The sequence below is a fragment of the Tamandua tetradactyla genome, chromosome 1 (assembly GCF_023851605.1).
Source record: "Tamandua tetradactyla isolate mTamTet1 chromosome 1, mTamTet1.pri, whole genome shotgun sequence".
Lineage (NCBI taxonomy): Eukaryota > Metazoa > Chordata > Mammalia > Pilosa > Myrmecophagidae > Tamandua > Tamandua tetradactyla.
Genome location: NC_135327.1, coordinates 196,520,248 through 196,547,856, shown reverse-complemented (window position 1 = coordinate 196,547,856; position 27,609 = coordinate 196,520,248). Strand labels below are relative to the sequence as shown.

Genomic DNA, 27,609 nt, shown 5'->3' with positions numbered 1-27,609 from the left:
TCTTGAAATATTTGGTAGAATTCACCTGTGAAGTCTGTGGCCCTGTGCTTTTCTTTGTTGGAAGGTTTTTGAACCTCAGTCACTTTGCTTGTAATTGGTCTCTTAAATAAATCTTCTATTTCAGATGGTGTGGTAGTTAGGCTCAGATGTCAGCTTGGCCAGGTGAACGTGCCTAGTTTTGTTGCTGTGGACATGAGCCAATGATACGTGAACCTCATCTGTTGCTTATTACATCTGCAGTCGGCTAAGTTGTGTGCCTGCTGTAATGAATGTTTGATTTAATGGCTGGTGCTTAAATGAGAGAGCTCAGCGCACCACAGCCAAAGCAACTCAGCATACCTCATCTGAGCACTTGCAGCTCAGCCCGGGCCTTTGGAGATGCAGAAAGAAATCACCCCAGGGAAAGTTGTTGGAACCCAGAGGCCTGGAGAGAAGGCCAACAGAGATCACCCTGTGCCTTCTATGTAAGAAAGAACCTCAGTTGAAAGCTGCCTTTCCTCTGAAGAACTAATGAAATAAATCCCCTTTTATTAAAAGCCAATCCATCTCTGGTGTGTTGCATTCTGGCAGCTAGCAAACTAGAACAGATGGATAGCGCAAATACTACATGATTGTAGCACAATAATGTAAGTACACTGAATGAAACTGAATATGAGGATGATAGAGGGAGGGCTGGGGCACAAATGATAATAGAAAGATAGATGATTGATTTGAACTGTGAATAAAAAAGTATTTGCAAAGTCCCCTTGGGGGAACAGTAAGTAAGGGGGAATGTTCAATTTCCCCATTTGGAGAATTCCTGATATTCTCAGAAGCAGTGGGGACAAACATATCAATAGGCCAAGGCTCAATCTTGGGGTTTCTTCATATGAAACTTATCCCCACAAAGGATAGACTAAGCCTACTTAAAATTAGGCCTAGGTGTCATCCCCAGAGAACCTCTTTTGTTGCTCAGATGTGGCCTGTCAGGCAACACAGCAAGCAAACTCAGTGCCTTCCCTGTCTCTACATGGAACGTGACTCCCTGGCAAAGTGGGACAGAAATCCTAGAATGAGCTGACACACAGCTTCAATTGAGAAAACCTTTTCAATCAAAAGGGGAAAGAGAGAAACAAGACAAAATAAGGTGTTGGTGGCTGAGTGATAAGGTTATCCTGAAAGTTATTCTTATGCATAATATAGATATCCCCTTTTTAGTTTAAGGTGTTTTAGATAGACTAGAGGGAAGTGCTTAAAACTGGAGTGCTGCGTAACAATAGCCATGTTTCTTGAAGATGAATGTATGATTTAGCTTTCACAATGTGACTATGTGGTTGTGAACACCTTGTATCTGATGCTCCTTTTATCTAAGATATTGAAAGATAAAAATATGGATTGGGCAGGCCACGGTGGCTCAGCAGGCAAGAATGCTTGCCTGCCATGCCAGAGGACCCGGGTTCAATTCCCGGTGCCTGCCCATGTAAAAAAAATAACAATAATATATACATATATGGATTAAAAATAAATAGGAGAAATAGTAGTGGTCAATGAGGAGAGGCAAGGGGTATGGTGTATATGAATTTTTTCTTTTTATTTCTTTTTCTGGAGTGATGCAAATTGTGAGCCATTGTTTGTATACCATGCATGGAATGTTTGTAATGTTAAGAATGTACATGTTTGTATGTTGTTTTGGTTTGATAAAAAAATTTTTTAAAAAAAGGTTATTACAGTGTAAGGGTAGTTCAGTGGTAGAATTCTCGCCTGCCATGCAGGAGACCTCGGTTCGATTCCCAGCCCATGCACTTCCCAAACAAACAAAGAAACCAACAAAAAGATAAATTTGCAAAAGCATAGCACATGCGATTGCTCATATAATTTATGCCTCAGGTTCATTTACAAATGATTCCACCACCCATCCTCCCAGTTAGCCTCATATCTTCTATTCTACCTCTGTATTTTAAAGGTTAGCACTTTCCAACCTTCAACTCCTCAGCTCTTTTCTTACACTCTGCTATCTCAAATCTGATCTCATTCAAACCTTCAATGTATGCAACATGGGGATAACTCCCCCAACAGATCTCCCTTCTAAGTTCCAAATGCTATAACCCAACAGTTACTCACTTAATTGGCTTGTACACTGTAACCTCAAAAGTAATGCTGTGATAGACATTTTCAGATATGTGTCTTGAGTAAATTGCTGGACAGTTTTTTTAATCTTTTTATTTAGGTATAATTGTAGATTTACAGAATAGTTGTAAAGATAATACAGAGTTCCCATATGCCCTTCCACCCAGTTTCCCCAAATGCAAACACCTTACAAAACTATGGTACATATGTCAAAATGTGGAGATGAACATTGGTATGTTACCAATTAACTAAACTGAAGACTTCATTAGGTTTTAGCAGGTAAAACCACTGAAGTCCTTTTTCTATCCCAGGGTACTACATTGCATTTAGTCATTATGTCCCAGTCTTCTCTGGTTTGTGACAGTTTCTCAGTTTTGCCTTGTTTTTCATGATCCTGACAGTTTGAATTTACAGTTTCACTCCTCATTACATTCAAGTATCCTTTTAAATTTTTTAGCAAACTAAACATATTTATAACAGCTATTTTTAACATTTTTATCTGCATAATTCTATCACCTCTTTCATTTCTAGACCAGCTATTTTTTTTTTCCTGGTAATAGGTCACAGTTTCCTTCTTTTTCTCATGTCTAATAAATTTTCAATGAATTGAAGACTTCATGAATTTTGTGTTGTTTGGTGTTGGATTTTCTTGTATTCGTTTGAAATATTAGACTTTAGTGACAGTTGTTACACGAGAATTCTTTTTCCTCCATTTGAAGCTTGTTCTTTTTTTTTTTAAACTTTTTTTATTGTTAAATATATATTCAAAGAAAAGGAAAAAAAAGCAATGATTTTCAAAGTACACTTCAATAAGTAGACACAGATTTCAGAGTTTGTTGTGGGTAACCATTGCACTATTACAGATTTTTCCTTCTAGCTGCTCCAAAACACTGGTGGCTAGAAGAAATTTTTTTTTTCTTTTTTTGTGAAAACAGCATATATACTAAAAAGCAATACATTCAAAGCACATCACAACAATTAGTGTTAGAACAGATTTCAGAGTTTGGTATGGGTTATAATTCCCCAATTTTAGGCTTTTACTTCAAGCTGCTAAGGGTACTGGAGACTAAAAGAAATACCAATATAATGATTCAGCAATCCTACTCATTTGTTAAGCCCTACCTTCTCTGTATAACTTCACCACCACTTTTGATCTTTCTCCCACTTGTTACAGGTATTTGGACTATGCCCATTCTAACTTTTTCATGTTGGAAGCAGTTGTCTATAGTATGGAATAGGGGGATGGAACTAGTCATTGTTCTAGAGAGGCTTGCCCCTTGGCATTTCAGAACTTACCTCGTCCAGGGACCCATCTGGAAGTTGTGGTTTCTGGAAAGTTACCCTAGGGCATGAAATTTTTGTAGAAATCTTACAGAAAGCCCTAGGTATTCTTTAGGATTGACTGGAATGGTTTTGGTTGGGAGTTGGCAATTATGATAGTTAGGAATGTCTAACTGAAGCTTGTGTGAGAGTGACCTCTAGAGTAGTAGCCTCTTGACTCTATTTGAACTCTCTCAGCCATTGATCCCTTATTTGTCCCACTTCTTTTCCCCTTTTTGGCCAGGATGACATTGCTGATCCCCAGGTGCCAGGACCAGACTCATCCCTGGATGTCATGTCCCACATAGGGTGGGAGGGCAATGGTTTCACTTGAGAAAGAGTGGGCTTAGAGGCCACATCTGAGCAACGAAAGAGGTCCTCCAGAAGTAACTCTTAGGCATACCTATAGGTAGGCTAAGCTTCTCCACTACATACATAAGCTTCACAAGAGCAAGCCTCAAGATCAAGGGCTTGGCTGTTGATTTGGGTGTCCCTAATGTTTGACACAGTATCAGGATTTCCCCAGCATTGGTTTAATAATTCCTTCCTGTTTCTCCCACACCTCAAAGGACTTTGCCAATACTTTTTGATTATTTTCTTAATATACTCTGGGATATATCCAGGCACTACATTAAGCTATACAGGATTAAAGGCCCTCATTCCTATTCTGGGCTCCCTGTGTTTGGATTGTTTGATCTACCCAGACAGGTTGCGTCAGATTATGTGCCAGAGAAGTTTTGGTTTTGGATAAAATAAGCCTTTCGCCCTTTGGTCTCAAACAGGGATGAGGTTCTAAAATAAAGACAATGTCTTTCTTAACCCTGTGTTCCGAATTATCTAAATACTGACCTGATTGGCTTTGTGATGCTTGGTCTTAAAATACTTTTAGAATAAGTCTACTAAAGCCTTACTCTAGTTTAACCCTACTGACTAAGATGTGATCCTTATTCTTCTGTGTGGCCCAGGTATTCAGTTAGATCCCTTCACTTGATTAGAGAGAGCTTAAATAATTCCTGGTCGTATGTGATTTCTCGAAATTGTTCTTTTCCCAATCTCATAGTTGTAGTTTTACATGGGCAGACTGATTTCCAGAGCTCTTTCTCTGTGTAGTTCCCTCTCCTCCCACATTTTGTGCTCCATATTCTAGCCACCTTTGCCTCCCTGAACTCTGATCTCTGTCTCAGCTCAGCAAGACTGCCAGGATATGTTTGGGTTCCCCCTTCCTGTAATGCAGGCCATAAATGGTTTCTGGGCAAAAAGCTGGGGTAAGTCTAGAGTTCATCTCATTTCTCAGGGATACTGTCCTACAAATACCGTTTATGTCTGAGAATAGTTCCATATATATTGTGTAGTTTTCTAGTTGTTCACCCACAAGAAGGTAAGTCTAGACCCTGCTCCCTCATAGCCAGAAACAGAAATTTTCTCATTTTTTATTTAAAAATATCCTCTTGTGAAATCCTATTCCTTAAAAACTATTTATCATGATTTTGCCTGCATCCCTTCTCATTTAATCTCCATTTCTAAAAGTTTCTTTTATTCCTATTTCTTGAGTTGTCACCACACTTCTCGGTTTTTTAAATTGTTTTATATTCTTATGTCTTATATTATTTTCTTAATTTCTAGCTTGTTTTAAAAATGTACATAATTTGTTTTGTGAACATGTCTTTCTGGTGTGTTTTCATTATAGGAATGTTTATTCTTTTTTTTTTTTTGTCTTAACTTTATATAGGATTTGACTTTGGTCCTCTTCTGTTCTCTTTATGAACTTTTAGGAGGCTTGGTTCAGACAGCTTCTCTAACATCACAGAGCTCCCTCTTCTGTTGTTTTCATGTATTTTTTTAAATTATGGCAGCTAGATTCTTAGATTTCTTGGCTTTGTTTTCTTCCTCTAGTTACTTAGGCTTTATCATTTCTCTGTTATCCCTATCCTGGGCAATGCTTGATTCCATTACCAACAATATTTCCTCGGTACAGAACCTTGGTCTAGAAAAAAGCCCTGGCAAGTAAGTTTCCAAAGTTGACAGGATCTAAGATGTTTCAGCACTGTGAGTACCATGGGCCCCTCACACTTTTCCATTCCTAGAGAGGGAAAACATTCTCCCAGTCTTAGTTGCTGTTGTCTTTATAGCTAGCTGTTCCTATTTCAGGTTCTCCTACTCTGAGATCCAGTAAATGCTCTTTCACTTCCTTTTTTTTTTTAACTAGAGCAATTGTAGGTTTACAGAAAAATCAAGTAGATAATATGGAGCTCCCATGTAATCCGCCCCCCAATACACACAGTTTTCCCAATTATTACATTTTGCATTAGTATGGTTCTTTGTCAAAAGTAATAAAAAAAATTATACTATTATGTCCAAAGTTTACCTGAGGGTTCGTTCACTCTGTGTTATATAGTTCTGCGTGTGTGTGTGTGTGTTTTAATTTTAATTCTGGAAGCATATACAATCCAAAATTTCCCAGTTTATCCACTTTCAGTTATACAATTCAGTTGTTAATTACATTCACTGATACGAATCACCACCATCCATTACCAAAACATTTCCATCATCCCAAACAGAAATTCCTTACCAATTAAGTATTGATTTCCCATTCCCCACCCTTAGTAACCTGTATAAACGTGCATTATTCTCACTATTGCCAGTTACTGAGCTCAAAGTATTTTTCCTTTTGCATCTGGCTTATTTTGTTCAACATATTTTTAATTTTCATCTGTCATAGCATGCATCAGAACATTCCTTTTTACTGCCAATATTCCATTGTATGCACATCCTACATTTTGTTTCTCCATTCATCTGTTAATAGATACTTGGTATGCTTGCTTGCACTTTTGGGCAACTGTGAATAATTCCACTATGAGCATTAGTGTGCAAATATCTGTTTGAATCACTGTTTTCAATTCTATGGGGATATATACCAAGAATGGGGTAGGTCATATGGTAACTTCATATTCTTAACTTTCTGAGGAACTGCCAAACTGTTTTCCAGAATGGCTGCACAATTTTGCATTCCCACCACCCATATACAAGGGTTACTATTTATATTTCCTCATATCCTCTCAAATGCTTTTTGTATTTAATAGTACTCACACTAGTGGCTAGAGATGGTATCCCATTTGGTTTTAACCAACACTTCCCTTATAGCCAATGATGTTGAGCACCTTTCATGAATTTACTAGCTTTTTATATACCTTTGGAAAAATGTCTATTCAAGTCTTTTGCCCATTTTTAAATTCAGTTGTCATTTTGTTGTTGAGTTGTAGGATTTCTTTATAGATTCTGGATATTAAGCCATCATTGGATATATAGTCTCCAAATATTTCCCCCCAGTAAAAAAGATAGTAAAAAGCTGTCTTTTTACTTTCATGATGAAATCTTTTGATGCACATTAAGTTCTTTATTTTGATGCAATCCCATTTATTTTTCCTTTTTTTGCTCATGATTTTGTTATGACATCTAAGAAACCATTGCCTAACAAAAGGCTCTGAAGATGATTTCCTGTTTTCTTCTAGAAGTTTTAGAGTTTTGTTTCTTATATTTTGGTCTTTAATCGATTGAGTAGTTGTTATATATGGCGTGAAGTAGGGAGCCTACATTTATTCCTCTGCATGTGTTTCCCAGCATCATTTGATAGAGACTGTTTTCCCTGCTGAGTGGACTTGGCACTCTTGTCCAAGATCAGTAGGCCAAAGGCACGAGGGTTTATTTTAGAAACCTCAGTTCCATTTGTAGCTTTGTAATAAGTTTTAAAATCAAGAAGTGTGAGTCCTCCAACTTTGCTCTATTGCAAGATGGTTTTGGCTGTGTCCATTTCCCTTCCATATGAATTTGATGATTGCCTTTTCCATTTCTGTAAAAAAAAATTGTTGGAATTTTTATTGGAATTATGTTTTATCTGTACATTGTTTGGGGCAGAACTGACTGCATCAATGAACACAGAATGTCCTTCCATTTATGTAGGCTTTTTTTTTTTTCCTCAGGACTGTTTTTTAGTATTCCTTTAACAAGTCCTTTACATCCTTGGTTAAATTCATTATGAGTTATGTGATCCTCTTAGTTGCTATTGTAAATCCAACTTTTTTCTTGATTTCCTCTTCAGATTTTCCATTACTACTGTATAGAAACACCACTGATTTTCGCAATATTGATCTTGTACCCTACCACTTTGCTGAATTTATTAGCTCTACTTATTTGTTTACTGGTTTTTCAGGCTTCTCTATGTATAGGATCATGCCATATCCAAACAGGAAGATTTTACTTCTTCTATTTCTATTTGTTGCCTATTTGCTTTGGCTAGAACTCCCAGTACAGTGTTGAATAACAGTGGTGACATGGGCATCCTTGTCTTCTTCTTGGTCTATGAAGAAACCTTTCAGACTTTCTTCATTCAATGTGAAGTCAGCTGTGGGTTTTTCATCTCTGTTCTTTATCATGTTAAGGATATCTCCTTCTATTCCTCCTTTTCTGAGTGTTATCAGGAAAGGCCACTGAATTTTGTTAAATGCTTTTTGTGTCAATTGACATGATCACGTAGGTTCCCCATCATTTTTTTAATGTGGTGTCTACATCAGTTGGCTTTCTTATATTGAACCACTCTTAGATAACTGATAAATACCACTTGATCATGGTGTATTTTGGGGGGGAGGAGGAACAGGGTACATGGTCAGGGAATTGAACCCGCATCTCCCGCATGTAAGGCAAGCATTCTACTACTGAATGATCCATGCACCCCATGGTGTATTTTTTTTAATGTGCTGTTGGATTCAGTTTTCTAGTATTTTTTCCCTTGGAATTTTGATCAGGATTGTGCTGAATATGTAAACCACTCTGGGTAGAACTGACATCCGTTTAGTCTTCCATGTACAAGTCCTTTATGTCCTTGGTTAAATTTATTCTTAGCTATCTGGTTCTTGTAAATGGAATTGTTCAGATTGTTCATTACTAGTGTATAAAAACACCACTGATTTTTGTATGTTGAATTCATTAGCTCTCATAGCTTTATTGATTTCTGTTGCTCCCTTTTGCTTCTGCTACACAGATGTCAATAACACAAATATCTCATGGCTATTAGTTTTCCCTACCACTTACATTTTAAGAGATTGTGGGGCTACCCTGTCATCTAGTTACCTTGCAAATGTTATCTATGGGTTTGGGGTTTGGCTGTCTAGTTGCTCTAATTTTATATGATTAAATGAACAAGATCTGAAAGCTATGCTGCTGCCTTCTGTCATTTCCTCAAAAGTCCTCATTGTCAGCATTTTTATTTTAGCCATTTTAACGGGTGTGACATGGTTTAATTTCTATTTCTCTGTTGATTGTGACACTTAACATCTTTTCACATGCTCATTTACCATTTATCTTTTGTGTGGTATCTGTTCAAGTTATTCTGTCCTTTTAAAAAATAGGGTTGTTTTATTATTGAGTGTTAAGAGTTCTTTAGTTACTCTTCATACAAGTCTGTGCTTTGCCTTTCATTTTCTGACTGGGTCATGTAATGAGCAGAGGCTTTTAATTTTGGTTTAGTTCAATTTCCTATTTTATGATAAGTTATTTTAATGAGTCAACTAGAAATCTTTTCCTACTCCAAAGTCATGAAGATATTCTCCTGTATTTTCCCCTAAAAGCTTTTTAGTTTTAGCTTTTACATTTAGACCACTGAACCATCTTGGTGTAATTTTTTTGTAAGGTAAAAGGTAGGGGTCAATGTTCATTTTGGGCCATAGGAATATCAGATTCTTTCAGCACCATTTTTTTTAGAAATATTTTCCTTTCCCCATTGAAATGTATTGCCTCCTTTGCTAAAAATCAATTGGCTACATATGAGTGGATCTATTTGTTAACTATAACTGTTCCACGGATCTATTCATTTTCCTTAAGTCGATAGCACACTAAATCTTGAATTGGTACAAGTCCTCCTACTTTATTCTTTGAAAACTTTATTTTGGCCATTCTTAGTTCTATGTATTTCCATATAAAATTTTGAAATACATTGTCAATTTCTACCAAAACATCCTACTGGGATTTCAATGCAAGGATAGTATTAAATCTGTAGATCATATTAACAGAATGCCTTCCAGTCCATAAATGTAGTTCTCAATTTACTTAGACCTTATTCAATTTCTCTCAGTAGTGTTTTGTACTTCTCACTGTTCAGTTTATACATGATATAGTAGACTGAATTAATATATCCCACAAAATACATTCTTAATCTTAATGTGTCCCTGTGGGTGTGAACCCATTGTAAATAGGAAATCTGATGATGTTACTTTCAATTAAAGTGTAGATGAACTGATTTAGGGTGAGCCTTAATCTGTATTACTGGAGGCTTTATAAAGAGAAATCAGAAAATCAGAGGGAAATGCCAGAAGCCAGAAGTCAGCAGACACCAGAACAGCAGACACAAGAAGAGCGACTGACATGTGCCAGGAGGAAGAGATGCAAACCAAGGAACCCCAAGGATGGCAGCACCAGAATACAGACTCTGGAAAGAAAGCATAGTCTTATTAATGCCTCGAGTTTGGACTTCTAGCCTCTGAATCCATGAGACAATAAAGCTTGTTTAAGCTAATCCATCCTATGGTATTTGTCATAAAATTCAGCAAAGTAAGATACACATTTTGTTAAATTAATCCTGTTTTCATATTTGTGATACCATTCTGAGCTACTGTAAATGGAATTTACAATACCATTAATTTCAGTTTGCAACTGTTTGTTGCTACTACAAATACAATTTGTTTTATACTGACCTTTCATCTTGTAGTCCCTTACCATAATAGTATTTTTGAAGGATCCTTATGATTTTCTATGCATTTGATCATAGTTTGCAAATAATAAGTGTCACTTCTTCCTTTCCAATATACATGCCTTTTATTTCTTTTTCTTAATCTGTTGCATTGGCTAGGGCTTTTGATGATACAATGTTGAATAGAAGTTGTTGGTCTAGGCATTCTTGCCTCATTCCTAATCTAGTCTCTCACATTAAATATGAGGTTAACTATATTATTTTCAGAGATGTCCTTTATCAGGTTGAGAAAGTTCCCTAGAACCAGTAGGTTCTAAAAGTTATCACGAACAAGTTCTGAATTCTGTCAAATACTTTTTTCTACAACTTATCCTGCAAAATTAGATGCACTCTCCTGATATTGTTAATATCATAAATTACACTGATCCCAGCATAAAACCCACTTATTTAAAATGTGTCATTTTTTTTTACATATTGCTGGATTGGATCTGATAATACTTTGCAAGGGAATTTTGTTTCTATATTCATTCATGTGGGACATTGGTCTATAGTTGTTTTTATTGCTTTAAAAAGCAATAAAAAAAAGTACTTAAAATGAAAATGTTATTCACAAATTCCTAATTTACAGCAAGTTTTCTGTAAGAGTTATAATTTGTTTCTCTAATGTTTGATAAAATTCAACAGTGAAGCCATCAAGGGGCTGTTTTCTTTGTGGGAAGGTTTTTTAATCTATAAATGCAATTTTAAAATAGGTATAGAGCTATTCACGTTATCTTTTCTTCTTCCAAAAAAATTTGGTAATTTGTGTCTTTCAAGCAACTTGTCCATTTCACCTAAGTTTTTTAATTTATTGGCATAAAATTGGTCACAAACATTCTCTTATCTTTTTCAATATCTGTAGAATTAATCTATAATGATATTGCCTCTCATTGTCCATAAAATGGACAATTTGTGCTTCCCTGTTTTGCTTTGTTTTTGACTAGAGGTTTATTGATTTTACTGATCTTCTCAAACTAGGTTTTGGCTTAATTTTTCTGTTTTCTATTTCATTCATTTCTGCTTTATTTAACATCCTTTCTTCTGCTTTACTATTCTAACCTACTTTTTCTTTTTCTAATTTCTTAAGGTAGCTGCTGAAAATCATTGGTTTGAGAGTTAACCTTTTCTAATAAAGGTAGTTAGTGTTGCAAAATTACACTTTAAATACTGCCTTAGATGTCTCCCACAATCTGAATGTTGTGTTTTTCATTTTCATTTCAGTTCAAATACACTTTTGGTTTCTTCTTTTACCCACAGGTTATAAGGATATCTAGTTTCAAAATATTTAGAGATTTCCTAGATATCTTTTTGTTACTAATTTCTAATCTAATCCCACTCTGGTCAGAGATTATAGTCTGTATAACCTGAATCCTTATAAATGTTGTGAGCTTTGTTTAATATCCCAAGTTATGGTTTATCTTGGTAAATATCCCATGTATATTCTGTTGTTGTCAATTAGGTGAAGTTGGTTGATAGTAATGTCTTCTATATCTTTACTGATCTTGTCTTCCTGTTCTATCAGTTATTGAGAGGGGTATTGAAATATCTTAGTATACTTGCAGATTTGTCTTTTTTCCCTTCAGTTTTATCAAATTTTTCTTTATTCTGAATTTCTGTTAGCAGGGAAATAAATCTGTAGGATTATTTCCTTTTGATGAACTGACACTTTATCTTCATGAAATGACCCTCTTTCTCCCTGTATTCTCTTTCCTGAAATATTCTGTGTTTTACATTAATAAGCTACACCAGATGTCTTTTGATTAGTAGTAAGCATACATCTATCTTCCCATCATTTTATTTTAAAACTATTTATATTGTTTTCATATTTAAAATGAGTTTCTTGTAGGCAACATATAGTTGGGTCTTATATTTTTAATCCAATTATCTCTGCCTTTTAACTGAAGGGTTTAGACCATTTACATTTACTGTGATTATTGAAATGGTTGGATTTAAATTCACCATCTTGGCTGATGTTTGTTTTCTATATGTACCATTTGTTCTTTGTTAATTTTATCTTCCTTTTCTATCTAATTTTGGACTATTTTTCATTAATCCATTTTATCTCCTTTGTTGTTAATAACTTTAACTTTTTTTATTATTTTATTGATTTCCACATTTTGTCACTGAAAAATAAATACTATAATATTTAAGTCTGAAACATGAATAACCTAAAAACATACTATGTAAATTTTACCATTCACCAAGTTAAAAAAAAAATCTTTATATTAATTTTTAAAGCAAAAAATATATCATTATTACTTCTATATTAAGACCTAGCTTAAGAATTCCTTAGAAAACTGGCTTTTCCCCAAATTTCAAGAATTCAATTCCTCCATATTAAGGAAAAAAAAAAAAAACTCTTATTTTTTAAGAAGGAAAGATTTCAGTAATGGCATTTACCATACAGATGAACCTGGAAACCTATTTGTCCACTCTCTGGAATTGGATTAACTACCTTCTACGCTGTATTTTGAAAAGCAAAATTTACCTCTTGAAGTTGACTAAAAGACAAAATAAAGTTAGGATATAGACCATGTAGCTAATATGGTGGCTTAAGCTGCTTTGTGGTTTACAATAAAATAATTGCGTACCCTGTAATGGAAAACCATCTCTTCCAAGCTTAATTTGGGGAAAATAACTCACCTTATGTTTGGGAAAATTTCTTGCTGGATTCACACATTTACATCTGTCTTCTGAGATCTTGACTTTACATCCAGTGGCCTATTTAACAACTGTTTCATCTCTTCTACTGTGCCTTTCATTCCCATAAGTTCTTTTATTTGTTTTATCAGACTTCCGATTTCTTCTTTTTGTTCATTCCTTGCCTTCTTTATATCCTCCCTCTATTCACCGATTTGATTTTTGATGAGGTTTTCCATGTCTGTTCATATATTCTGAATTACTTGTTTCAACTCCTGTATCTCATTTGAATTGTTGATTTGTTCCTTTGACTGGGCCATATCTTCAATTTTCCTAGTGTGACTGGTTATTTTTTGCTGGCATCTAGGCATTTAATTTCCTTAAGTAGTTTATTCTGGAGATTGTTTTCACTTCTTTTACCTAGGGTTTTCTTGCTGGATGAATTTGTTGTCTGTCTGTTCTTTGACATTGAATTCAGCTTTTTTTGTACCACTAGCTTAGGCTTTGTTTAGCAGAGGAGAATTTTTCACTTCTTGTTTTCTTGTTTCTTGCCCTGCCTGTATCGTGCCTTTTCCCCCCACCCTTAGGAGGGTCTGCTTAGGTATTATAGACCCCAGCCGGATTTTCCCTGACCATACTGGCCTCCTATCAGGAGGAAAGAGTCACCTGCATCAGTTTTCCCTGAAGGTGAGACCCAGCAGGTTGAAAGACTTTCCTGTGAAGTCTCTGGACTCTGTTTTTCTTATCCTGCCCAGTATGTGGCGCTTGTCTGCCTGCAGGTCCCACCAGCATAAAATGATGTGGTACCTTTAACTTTGGCAGACCCTCCCTGCTGGGGGCATGGTGGAGACAGAGGAGAGGTTGTAGGTTGGTTTTAATGACTTCAAATTACCAAGCCCTGGTGTCTGAATTCCTTGAGGGAGGGATTCCACCCGAGTTGGGCCTCACTGCTCCCCTGGGGAAGGCACTGGCTCCAGACAAGCCCTCAAAGAAGCTTGTTTCTGCCTATGCCTGGGGCAGTTGCAGCCTGAGAAGTCCTGCCACTGGTATGCAAAGGCAGCCAAGCCTCTGTAGAAACACAGCCACAAAAACCTGTTTCTCTTTTTTTCCCTTTTTCTATCAGCCCTGCCCCCTCGGCGCCAGGGCAAAAATCAGCAGCCTCCTCTTTGACCAAGTTCACCTGAGCTGGGGGGCCTATTTTTAGTTTTCAGAATTTGTTAATTAATTCCACAATTGGTGTTTGGTTGCGCTCAGCCTCTGCTGCTGGTGAAGTCTCTTTCCTTTCCCCTCTGCAAAGCAGCCTGAGGGGCAGGGGCGCCAGCTGCGGCGGCTTGGGGAACTCATGGTTCTGGAGGTGGCTTGCAGCCAGTCCAGCTGGTCCAGACTGGGGTACGCTGTGTGTCCGGTCACTGATGTGGCCCCAGGAGCTGTTCTGTACTGTTCCTGGTTATTTAGTAGCTGTTCTGGAGGATGAACTAAATTGCTCACCTTGCTAAGCTGCTATCTCGACCTGATTCCACAGGCAGTTTTAAAGTAAGGTATCCAAAGTACATACCTTCAGCTTAAAACTCACATAGCTCAAGCTGAATCCAAAAAAGTATTTCTTATCATGTACACAGGACAACTCAGACCAGAGGTCCTACTACAGAAAAAAGATATATCAGACAAAAATCCTAGTTCTATACTCAAAAGGACCCTTTATTTTAAATGTAGATAGTATCATAATTCATCAAAATAATTTATAATTAATTGCTTCTTAAATATTGTCTTATAAATGATGTTTTCTGAAGTTAAAAGTAACATGGATTCAATAAGGCTTTTCAAATTATCTATTTGGCATATATTAAACCAGTGATGATAGTAAAAAATACAATGTCTCCTATGAAGTCTTCTAAGAAAGGAAATTCATGACAATTTTCCTATTAAATGCCATTCCATCATTAAAAGGGATTAAAAAGAAGCATAAATGAATTTTAACAGTAATGCCAAATCCTGCATTTGGTTCTTTATACAAAACCAAGTCTTTAAAGGTTAAATTACATTCTGTAAGCAAGAAATTCCTTAACAGCAGCTCAGAAACAACATAGAAATCTTGATGAAATGTACTTCATCATCTACTGATGGTAACATGTGTACTCCAATCCCTAATGTATTTGCTTTCTTGCCTCTGCTAATCTTCACAAGTATCTCCATAGGACAAGATAATGCTCATCCTCTCAAAGATGGTTCTATGCAAACAGGAAATCAGCTCAGAGTTTTTTTTTTCTTGTACCATCAATATTCCTTGTAAAGCACCACATTTTACAGAGGAGACAAAGCCTAGTGAATCGCACCATTCCAGTGTGAGGTCTCCACTTTAATCTTCCAAATGCCACTGTTGTGAGGGGGAGTCATCACAAATTGCCATAGCAACATAGCCTTTCTGACTCAGTGGATCAACAACTTTCAGGCACTGCCCAACTGATACCTGGTAGAGCCGATTATTTTTCTAGGGAAAAAAAAAATACTACTAGTTACTTGCTTTTACTAAAAAATCATACTGCCAAACCATGGTAAAGAAGACAAAAAAATCTAGAAGAGATGTGGAGTATTTAAGAATATCCCTTCAAAATCAGAACTTCTACAAGGTAGAGTTTAGCTCTTCCCTGGAGTTGAACTAAATGAGTTCATCTCCTATGCTCCTTTCCTCAACCCTGTTCATTCCTCTCACATTCTCCTGGTATCACTAAGCAAGCTCCTCACCCCAAAGGTCCACTGTTGAGATCCTCCTGATCCATGACACTTCATGAGTCGTGGTGGGTCTGAAGAACGAGTCTCTGACATATCCAGGCAAAGGAGATTATTTAAAACCAATTCATGCTCTTCATTATAAACCCAGATCTAGATGAAAAGACAAATTTTGCTTTAGATACTGAAACTCAGAACTACAGTACTTAAACACATTTGTGAAAGAAAAATGGATATCTTTTCAGTTGTAAAGCAGAACAGACTAATGTACAAGAGTAACACTAAGATAGATTTCAACTTTGCTATCTGAAAATGGAATGAGCTAACACAGGAAAAAGCTGAGATCCTATTCAGGGAAGAAACAAGCAGTGGTTGGATTTTGTTAATTAATTTTTAACTTAACCAAATTTAAATTATTTAGATCTTATCCAATTCTAGGTTTTTCGTATAACTCTCTCAGGTTCAAGATTGGGTAAGCCCATCAAGACTGCTAGTTACCTTTAGACAGAAAACACAGGCTATTATTTTCATATTTCCCTCATCTGTTGGGCAGGTAATGATGTGCTTAAGCTGTACATCACATTACCCTGCAGAACATTATACTCTATTCCCACATCATAACAGCATTTGGAACAAATGTATGATATAATCTTGACTACCAAGTGGCAGGATTTTCCTTAGTTGTGCAAATGATTTTTCAGAACAGCCTTATTAAAAGGCTCTCAGGTTATTTTCAGAAACAAAAGCCTCATCTGGCTGAACTGCAATGAATAACTTCTAAACCCAAAAGGAAGGTATTTTCTTCTACTCTCTGAATGATTTTACTCATTGCCTCTTCCAGCTATAGACCCAAGATAGATGAGAGCTGCTTCCTATTAACATGAAGAAAGATTCTCTATCAGTGCTTCAAAACTTTCTGTCATGACAGAAATGTTGTATTATCTTTGCTGTACAGTATGGTAGTCATTAGCCACAGGTAGCTTCTGAGTACTTGAAATGTGACTAGTGTAACTGAGGAAGTAAATTAATTTTATTTAATTTGAATGCCACATGTGTGGCTATGGAATTAGTACAACTTTACATAGTCACAACTTAGTACACACAAAATATTATAACTCCACCACCCCAAACTTCTTATATTTTCTGGAGCATTTCAAATTTCAGCTATCTTTTCCCTTTGTAACCTATACCACTGAAATGTCACCATAATTCTGATCCTTCAGCAACCATAATATGTATCTCTCATACCCGAAAATGGCCAAAAAAAAAAAGAAAAGAAAAAATCCCTTTTTAAGCCTAGTTTTCCAATACATACGTCACCTTAGAGAGTGTACATGAATGCTTCTAGAAATATTCTATGAAATTTCACCTCAATTTGCATGAAAAATCTCAAGTGTTCTTTGCATTCTTGAGTTAAACCAACCCACAACTAAAATGGAAAAGAAACTTTATGGCAGTTTTGGGCACTGTAGTCTTGACACACTAAAACAATGAGATTAGACTGCTATTAGATTATACTATTTTATCATATACAAAGTTTGAAATTGCTGTTCTGTATTGAAGTTTTTGCTTATGTTGGCTACATCAAATTAATATCATTGAAAAGACACATGTAAAGTGATGTTAAATTATGTGAATGAAATGACCCAATATTCTGTTATGGTTTCCTCTGATGAACCACCAAAAATTAATCAGGAAAATATCTCAGAGAAAACTCTACAAAAAATATACTGACTTATCTAATCCACATTTAATATTCTTGTCCAGAAAGAAGGTACATTTCCTTTGCCATTTCTAATAAATTCATATACCTCTCTGGTAAGTCACAATTCAGTTTCATTCTGTTTAATATTGGAAAGTATATATGATGTTCAAAATAACTGAAATGCTACTTTGACCAACAATTAGCACAGGAAAAATATGCAAAGGAGTATTAAGGTAATTTGCAACATAAAACGTATAATTTAAGGAAAGTCAGAACATTAAATATCTCAGGTTCTCACTCCTTGGAGTTATTATGGGCTGTTTTCCTTCATAAATACTTAATTTCTGAGGATTGGCTATGAGTCCCAAGTATCACTTACCTGATTTGGGTCACTATAGTCACACACCTTAAGCACTACAAGGCCTCCCTTCTGATTTGGGCGACCTTGTGCCACCAGACATTTGTTGGTCTGGAGATGATAAAGCTGTAAAAGAAGAGAGAGCTCTTGACAATTCAGCATGCAAAGCAATACTAACATGAGAAAAAGTTTCAGAATGCTTAAAAAAGAAGATTGGGATGAAATATAAAAATATTTTTCCAGAAGAACATAAAAAACTTTTCCAGTGGTATGTATTCTAAGGGTCGTAAAAAGATAAGCACACGACAATATGAATAAACCTTGAGGACATAATGCTGAGTAAAACAGACCAGACACAAAAGGATGGATACTGCATGATTTTGCTATGGCCCTGGTAAAAGTAAACTCAGAGGCTTATAATACAGAATAGGGGAACTACAGATAGATAGCTAGAGCAGGGTGAATAGTTACCTAACGAGGTTGAACTTAAATGTAAGAGAATTGATAGAAGTGAAGGCAGTTCATTAGAGGGTTTATAAGTAACACTGCCATTACTGAAGGTGAACATGATTGAAAGGTTATATAAAGCCCTCTATCCCACCAATTAACACTACAAATAAAAGTTCTTACATGAACTACTTCAAAGGTATGAATCATGTACAAAGAATCAATAATAGAGGGGTGTAGAGGGAAAACTACTACTGCATGCTATGGCCCATATTTAACAGGAAGATGTCCCAAGGACCACAGTAATACCTGGGGTAAAAAACTCAGGGAGAGGGACAAGAGTTAAGGGCAGATTTGGATTTTCTATTGGGTGAGTGTGTTTTTATCTGTTATTTTTCTCTTTGGAGCAATGAAAATTGTCTAAAATTGAGTATGATGATGACTGTAGAACTAAGTGAGGATAATAAAAGGCATGGATTGTTTACTTTGGACATTATCCATGATGCACAATGGATGGAAGTGGCTGAAGGATACACTGCAATGCAGAGAGGCAAACTGTGGTGGATACATACAGAATACTGTGTGCCTACCAAAAGGAACAAAGTTGTGAGGCATGCAAAGAAGTGAATGAACCTAACAGGGATACTAGATGCAAAATAAGCCAGAACCAATAGAGCAAATATTGCATAGTCTCTTCTAGAAAATACTTATAAGAACATTGGGCCTAAATTGTAAATTCTTATAGCAGTCACATTTAGTCCAGAGTCGTGAATCTTATTTCTAGATTTTGAGATGTTGTATTATACATGTATAGGCTGGTATTTCCCTGGAACTCTGGGTACCTGTGTAATACCTAAGACTCAGAGTTGAAGTCCTGTAGGTGTGAAAGGCAGCCCTGCCACATACAACAACGGTAAAACTGTTACAGAAATTAAAAAAGAGATCAGGCTTCAATTAGATGTAAGAATGAAGCTGATCTGGTTAGGACTAAGGTAAATCAGAATACAGGATAAAGGATAATGTTGGCTGTATTTCAGAATTTCACCTACTGTATAAGACCAAAGGAAGAGGGTCTTATTTTGTCCAAAACCTATATTTTTGTCCAAAACCTAAATTTTCAGTGGCACATAATCTAACTGAGCGTGTCTGGACAGCTCATTTAACAATCTAACCACATGGAGCCCAGAATGTGAATAAGCACTTATACTTTTGTTTAGCTTAAAGTAATAGGTGGATATATCCCAGAGTAGGTTGGGCAGACAAATAAAAAGTACTGGCAAAGTCCCTTGAGGGACTGGAGAAAAAAATATGGAACTATCAAACTTTCCCACCAGGGCAATCCCTGATACTGTCTCAAACATTAGGGACTCCCAAGTCAATAGGCCAAGCCCTTGATCTTGCTCTTGTGAAACATTTCTGAAACAAAGAATCTTAAGACTACCTATAGTTATAAGAGTTACTTGCAGAAAACCTTTTTTGTTGTTTAGATGTGCCCTCTCTTGCTCTAAGCCCAACTCTGCAAGTAAAATCATTACCCTCCCCACTATGTGGGATGTTTCCCTAGTAACGTGGGACATGATTTCCAGGGTTGAGCCTGGTCCTGGCATGGTGGGACTGACAATGTCTTTCTGACCAAAAGAGGGGAAAGAATGTAACAAATAAGGTATCAGTAGCTAAGAGAGTTCAAATAGAGTCAAGAGGCTATTCTGGAATTACAAGATCAACAGAGCCAAGATGGCAGCTTAGTAAGGTATGGGATTTAGTTCGTCCTCCACAGCACCTACTAAATAACCAGGAACAGTACAGAACAGCTCCTGGGGTCACGTCAGTGACAGGACACACAGCGTACCCTAGTCTGGACCAGCTGAACCAGCTGCAAGCCACCCCCAGAACCATGAGTTCCCAAGCTGCCGCAGCCGGTGTTCCCCACCCCACCCTCCTCGCCTGCTTCCCAGAGGGGAAAGGAAAGAGACTTCACCAGCAGCAGAGGCTGAGCGCAACCAAACACCAATTGTGGAATTAATTAACAAATTCTGAAAACTAAAAATAGGCCCCCAGCTCAGGTGAACCTGGTCAAAGAGGAGGCTGCTGATTTTTGCCCTGGCGCCGAGGGGGCAGGGCTGATAGAAAAAGGGAAAAAAAGAGAAACAGAGGTTTTTGTGGCTGTGTTTCTACGGAGGCTTGGCTGCCTTTGGATACAGTGGCAGGACTTCTCAGGCTGCACCTACCCCAGGCATAGGCAGAAACAAGCTTCTTTGAAGGCCTGTCTGGAGCCAGTGCCTTCCCCAGGGGAGCGGTGAGGCCCAACTCGGGTGGAATCCCTCCCTCAAGGAATTCAGACACCAGGGCTTGGTAATTTGAAGTCATTAAAACCAGCCTACAACCTCTCCTCTGTCTCCACCATGCCCCCAGCAGGGAGGGTCTGCCAAAGTTAAAGGTACCACATCATTTTATGCTGGTGGGACCTGCAGGCAGACAAGCGCCACATACTGGGCAGGATAAGAAAAACAGAGTCCAGAGACTTCACAGGAAAGTCTTTCAACCTGCTGGGTCTCACCTTCAGAGAAAACTGATGCAGGTGACTCTTTCCTCCTGATAGGAGGCCAGTATGGTCAGGGAGAATCCGGCTGGGGTCTATAATACCTAAGGAGACCCTCCTAAGGGTGGGGGGGGAAAGGCACGGTACAGGCAGGGCAAGAAACAAGAAAACAAGAAGTGAAAAATTCTCCTCTGCTAAACAAAGCCTAAGCTAGTGGTACAAAAAAAGCTGAATTCAATGTCAAAGAACAGACAGACAACAAATTCATCCAGCAAGAAAACCCTAGGTAAAAGAAGTGAAAACAATCTCCAGAATAAACTACTTAAGGAAATTAAATGCCTAGATGCCAGCAAAAAATAACCAGTCACACTAGGAAAATTGAAGATATGGCCCAGTCAAAGGAACAAATCAACAATTCAAATGAGATACAGGAGTTGAAACAAGTAATTCAGAATATATGAACAGACATGGAAAACCTCATCAAAAATCAAATCGGGCGGGCCGCGGTGGCTCAGCGGGCAAGAGTGCTTGCCTGCTATGCCGGAGGACCCCGGTTCGATTCCCGGCCCCAGCCCATGTAAAAAACAAACAAACAAACAAAATATAATAAAACAAGAAAATGTTTAAAGATGTTTCCCTTTCTTCCTCCCTTCCTTCCTTCCATCCTTCCTTCCTTCTCTCTGTCTTTCCTTCCCTTCCTCCCTTAAAAAAAAAAAAAAAAAAAAAAAAATCAAATCGGTGAATAGAGGGAGGATATAAAGAAGGCAAGGAATGAACAAAAAGAAGAAATCGGAAGTCTGATAAAACAAATAAAAGAACTTATGGGAATGAAAGGCACAATAGAAGAGACGAAAAAAACAGTGGAAACCTACAATGGTAGATTTTGAGAGGTAGAAGATAGGATTAGTGAACTGGAGGATGGAACATCTGAAATCTGACAAGCAAAAGAAAATATAGGGAAAAATATGAGCAGGGACTCAGGAAACTGAATGAGAATATGAAGCACATGAATATACATGTTGTGGGTGTCCCAGAAAGAGAAGAGAAGGGAAAAGGAGGAGAAAAACTAATGGAGGAAATTATCATTGAAAATTTCCCAACTCTTATGATAGACTTAAAATCACAGATCCAAGAAGTGCAGCGTACCCCAAAGAGAATAGATTCAAGTAGACATACTCCAAGACACTTACTAATCAGAATGTCAGAGGTCAAAGAGAAAGAATCTTGAAAGCAGCAGCAGAAGAGCAATCCATCACATATAAGGGAAGCCCAATAAGACTATGCATAGATTTCTCAGCAGAAACTATGGAGGTGAGAAGACAGTGGGATGATATATTTAAGTTATTAAAAGAGAAAAACTGCCAACCAACATTTCTATATCCAGCAAAATTGTCCTTCAAAAATGAGGGAGAAATTAAAACATTTTCAGACGAAAAATCACTGAGAGAATTTGTGACCAAGAGACCAGCTCTGCAAGAAATACTAAAGGGAGCACTAGAGGCAGATATGAAAAGACAGGAGAGAGAGGTGTGGAGAAGAGTGTAGAAAGGAAGACTATCAGTAAAGGTAAAACAATTACAAGACAGAAGGAAAACATTTTTGGAAAGCTCTTGATGCAGCAACTTGATCCAGCTCAATAAATCCTAGCTCTTTTGAATAACATATCAATAAGTTACTGTTGATAACCTACTACTCTTAAACCTACGATTAAAGGGTCAAGAAAGAAACTGCCACTAATTTTATAACCTATCATCCAATTGTTTGACAGTACATAATTATTTGCTCTTTGAATACTTTGGTGAATTACTTGCAGTAATCATTTTTTTAAAGCTTATCTTTGAAGTCCTAACCAATGATTTTTGTTTTGCTTGTTTTGAATTTTACATAAATGGAATCAGTTCTGCAGTTTAGTTTTCCTGCTCCGCAGTTCTTGAGAGTCAACTACAGTGTTGTATATAGCTGTAATCCATTCATTTTCACTATCATGTAGTACTGTATTGAGTATACCACAATCATTTATCCTTTCTGTTGAATGACAATGGAAATATAGATTGTTTCCAGTTTTGAACTATCAGAATTAGAGCCTTGAGACTGTTTCTTCACATCTCCTGGCACATATACCTGATATTTACATAGGATTAGAATTGCAGAGGTTTAGGGTATGTACTTGATCAACAGTACATACTAATAAGTTTATTTCAAAACTAATTGTATCAATTTATACTCTGGCCAAAAGTGTAAAAGTATTGAAGTTGTTTCACATTGTAACCAATACTCTTACTCTCAGACTTTTAAATTTTTACCAGTGTAAATGATATGAAATAATATCTCATTGTGTTTTTAATTTGAAATTTTCTGTCCATTCTGGTTACCTCTTCCAGGCACGTTCTTTTGTGTAGTTTGGGGGTATATTTTGTTGTTGGGCATTTTCTTATTCAGATAATACGAGTTCTTTATATATTTTGGCCAAAAATTCTTCGTGAATAATATGTGTTGCAAATCATATCCCAGATTATAGCTTTTCTTCTGATTCTCTTTATGGTATCCTTTTCATTATGAGACGTTCTTAATTTTAAAATATTTGAATGCATCAGCTTTTTCCCACATAGTTTAAACTTTTTGAATATTGTCTTAAGAATTCACTATTCTGAGGCCACAAAAATATTTTTCTATATTGTTTTCTAATGTGATACTGTTTCTTTAATTTATCTAGAATTAATTTTAGTGTTTAATGTAAGATAAGGATCTAGTATAATTTTTCCCCATATGGACAAGCAACAGTACTACTAAAATGTACTAAAAAGTCATTTCATTGCTTAAAAAAAATCATTTCATTCCTACATGAACTTATGGCTCAATTTTGTCAGAAATTAATTTTCCACATTTGTCTAGGTTTTTTATTTTCTGGGCATTCTCTTTCATTAAACTGTTTGTTTATTTGTATACAAACATTATACTGTTTTAGTTACTACAGCTTTTTTTTTTTAAATGCCTGATAATTATTAATTCAAGCCGCACCCATCCCCAGCCCAAGAACACATCTTATCAGAAACAAAATGTCTTGTTTTTTTTTTTGCGTGGGCAGGCACCAGAAATCAAAGCTGGGTTTTCTGCATAGCAGGTGAGAACTCTGCCTGCTGAGCCACTGTGGCCCACCTTCAGAAACAAATTTTAAAATCAGCTCACCAAGTTCCAACTCCTCGAAATATGAGAATTTTTCATTGTAATTGGCATTGTCTAATCCAATTTAGAAGGAATTGGCTTATTTTCTGATGCTGATTCTTCTAATTCTTTTTTTTTTAATTTTTTATTAAAAAAAATTATAAGAAACAAACATTCCCAACACATACACTCAGTAATTCACAATATCATCACATAGTTGCATATTCATCATCATGATCATGTCCCAGAACATTAGCATCAATTCCAAAAAAGAAATAAAAAGACAACAGGAAAATATAACAAACAGAAAAAAAAAATTTTACAGGCCATACCCCTTACTGATCCCTTTCATTGATCACTAGCCTTTCAAACTATATCTATTTTAACATTTGTTCCCCCTATTATTAATTTTTATTCCATATGTTCCTCTCATCTGTTGACAAGGTAGATAAAAGGAGCATCAGACACAAGGTTTTCACAATCACACAGTTACACTGTGAAAGCTATATCATTATACAATCATCATCGAGAAACATGGCTACTGGAACACAGCTCTACATTTTCAGCAGTTCCCTCCAGTCTCTCCATTACATCTTAAATAACAAGGTGATATCTACTTAATGCATACGAATAACCTCCAGGATAACCTCTCGACTCTGTTTGGAATCTCTCAGCCATTGACACTTTGTCTCATTTCCCTCTTACCCCTTTTGGTCGAGGTTTTCTCAATCCCTTGATGCTGGGTCTCAGCTCACTCTAGGATTTCTGTCCCATGCTGCCAGGAAGATCCACACCCTTGGTAGTCATGTCCCACGTAGACAGGGAGAGGGTGGTGAGTCTGCTTGCTGTGTTGGCTGGAGAGAGAGGCCACATCTGAGCAACAAAAGAGGTTCTCTTGGGGGTGACTCTTAGGCTTAATTTTAAGTAGGCTTGACTTATCCTCTGTGGGGTTAAGTTTCATATGAACAACCCCCAAGACTGCGGGCTCAGCCTATAGCTTTGGTTGTCCACACTGCTTGTGTGAATATCAAGAATTCAACTTGGGGAAGTTGAGTGTTCCCCTGTTCTCACCATTCCCCAAAGGGGACTTTGCAAAATACTTTTCCACTCACTGATCAAATCACTCTGGGATTCATCAGGGCATCACCTGGACAAACGAACAAAATCTCATGTCCTATACAAAGTTCCATGTACTTAAGGTGTTCAATCAACTATCTACATAAGTTATATTAGGAGATGCACTAGTCAAAGTATAGATTTGTACCAAATAAACATTTTTTGCTTTTAGTCTCATGCATTAGTTGAAATTTTAAAATATTAAGTACCATCTATTTTCAGCACACTGCAGTAATGACATTCTTTTGTTCTTCCTCATGCAAAAACATTTTTTAAATTTGTACATTTAGTCACTATCATTATACACTCTAGGCATTCCTAGATTATACCATCTCAATCTTTATTGTCTATCTTTCTTTGTGATTTCATTTATGCCCCAGCCCTCCTCCCTCTATCATTCTCATATGCAGCTTCATTCAGTGTTTTAACATAATTGTATTACAGTTACGTAATTTGTGCTGTCCATTTCTGAGTTTTTATATTCAGTCCTGATGCACAATCTGTATCCCTTCAACTCCAATTACCCAATATCTTACCCTATTTCTATCTCCTGATGGTCTCTGTTACCAAAGAAATATTCCAAGTTTATTCACTAATGTCAGTTCATATCAGTGAGACCATACAGTATTTGTCCTTTTGTTTCTGGCTAATCACACTCAGCATAATGTCCTTAAGGTCCATTCATGTTGTTACATACTTCATAACTTTATTCTGTCTTACAGCTGCATAATATTCCGTCTTATGTAAATGTCACAGTTTGTTTAGTCAACTTTCTGTTGATGGACATTTTGGCTGTTTCCATCTCTTGGTAATTGTTTAAAATGCTGCTATAAACATTGGTGTGTAAATGTCCATTTGTGTCCTTGGCCTCGTGTCCTTTGAGTAGAGACAGCATATAGATGGGTCCTGTTTTTCAATCCATTCTGCCAGACTATGTCTTTTGACTGGAGAGTTTAATCCATTAACATTCAGTGTTATTACTGCATGGGTAGTACTTTCTTCTACTATTTTGCCTTTTGGATTTTATATGTCATATCTATTTTTCCTTCTTTTTCCCTTTACTCATAGTCCTCCTTTCTACCCTCTTCTCCACACCTCTCTCTTCTGTCTTTGTATCTGTCTCTAGTGTTCCCTTTAGTATTTCTTGCAGAGCTGGTCTCTTGGTCACAAATTCTCAGTGATTTTTTTGCCTGAAAATGTTTTAATTTCTCCCTCATTTTTGAACGACAATTTTGCTGGATATAGAATTGTTGGTTGGCAGCTTTTCTCTTTTAATAATTTAAATATATTATCCCACTGTCTTCTCGCCTCCATGGTTTCTGCTGAGAGATCTGCCCATAGTCTTATTGGGCTTCCCTTGTATGTGATGGATTGCTTTTCTCTTGCTGCTTTCAAGTTCCTCTCTTTCTCTTTGACCTCTGACATTCTGATTATTAAATGTCTTAGAGTATGTCTATTTGGATCTATTCTCTCTGGGGTACCCTGCACTTCTTGGATCTGTAATTTTAAGCTTTTCATAAGGGTTGGGAAATTTTCAGTGATAATTTCCTCCATTAGTTTTTCTCCTCCTTTTCCCTTCTCTTCTTCTTCTGGGACACCCACAACACGTATATTCATGCACTTCATATTGTCTTTCAATTCCCTGAGTCCCTGCTCATATTTTTCCATTTTTTTCCAATAGTTTCTGTTTCTTGTTGGATTTCAGATGTTCTGTCCTCCAGTTCAGATATCCTATGTTCTCTCGAAATCTACCATTGTAGGTTTCAATTGTTTTTTTCATTTCTTCTATTGTCTTTCATTCCCATAAGTTCTGTGATTTCTTTTTTCAGACTTTCAGTTTCTTCTTTTTGTTCATTCCTTGCCTTCTTTATATCCTCCCTCAATTCATTGATTTGGTTTTTGATGACGGTTTCCATGTCTGTTCGTACATTCTGAATTGTCTCAGCTCCTGTATGTCATTTGAATTGTTGGTTTGTTCCTTTGACTGGGCCATATCTTCAATTTTCCTAGTGTGGTTTATTTTTTGCTGGTGTCTAGGCATTTAATTACCTTAATTAATTTACTCTGGAGATTGCTTTCACTTCTTTTATCTAGGGTTTTCTTGCTGGATGAATTTGTTGTCTATCTGTTCTTTGACATTCCGTTCAGCTTTATCTGGACCTTTAGCTCAAGTTTTGTTTAACAGAGGAGAATTTTTCAGTTCTTGTTGTCTTGTTTCTTGCCCTGCTTGTGTGGTCCCTTTCCCCCACACACACTTAGGAGGGTCTACTTAGATATTATAGACCCCAGCCAGATTTTCCCAGACCAAACTGGCCTCCTATCAGGAGGAAAGAGTCACCTGCATTGGTTTTCCCTGAGGGTGAGACCCAGCAAGTTGAAAGACTTTCCTGTGAAGTCTCTGGACTCTTTTTCTTATCCTGTCCAGTATGTGGTGCTTGTCTGACTGCAGGTCCCACCAGCATAAGATGATGCAGTACCTTAACTTTGGCAAACTCTCCCTGCTGGAGGGCGTGGTGGAGACAGAGGAGAGGTTGTAGGCTGGTTTTAATGACTTCAAATTACCAAGCCCTGTGTCTGAATTCCTTGATGGAGGGATTCCACCTGGGTGGGGCTTCACCCCTCCCCTGGGGAAGGCACAAGCTCCATATAAGCCCCCAAAAGAGCTCACTTCTGCCTATGCCTGGGGCAGTTGCAGCCTGAAAAGGCCTGCC

At 37.0% G+C, this 27,609-nt stretch overlaps 1 protein-coding gene across 6 annotated transcripts in view; it reads right to left on the bottom strand.

Moving 5' to 3' along the window:
* The window catches only part of GALNT11 (polypeptide N-acetylgalactosaminyltransferase 11), a 118,853-nt gene that overhangs the window by 9,481 nt on the left and 81,763 nt on the right, over positions 1-27,609 (bottom strand). For 5 of the 6 annotated variants that reach the window (XM_077150665.1, XM_077150656.1, XM_077150694.1 and 2 more), the window contains 3 exons: positions 17,656-17,760; positions 15,587-15,724; positions 14,069-15,332 (listed from right to left, as the gene is read on the bottom strand). In XM_077150665.1, coding sequence (XP_077006780.1) covers positions 15,201-15,332; positions 15,587-15,724; positions 17,656-17,760 — 375 coding nt within the window. In that variant the 3' untranslated portion in view covers positions 14,069-15,200. Of the gene's footprint in view, positions 1-14,068; positions 15,333-15,586; positions 15,725-17,655; positions 17,761-27,609 lie in introns of those variants that run through there. The other variant, XM_077150701.1, reaches the window with a different exon arrangement.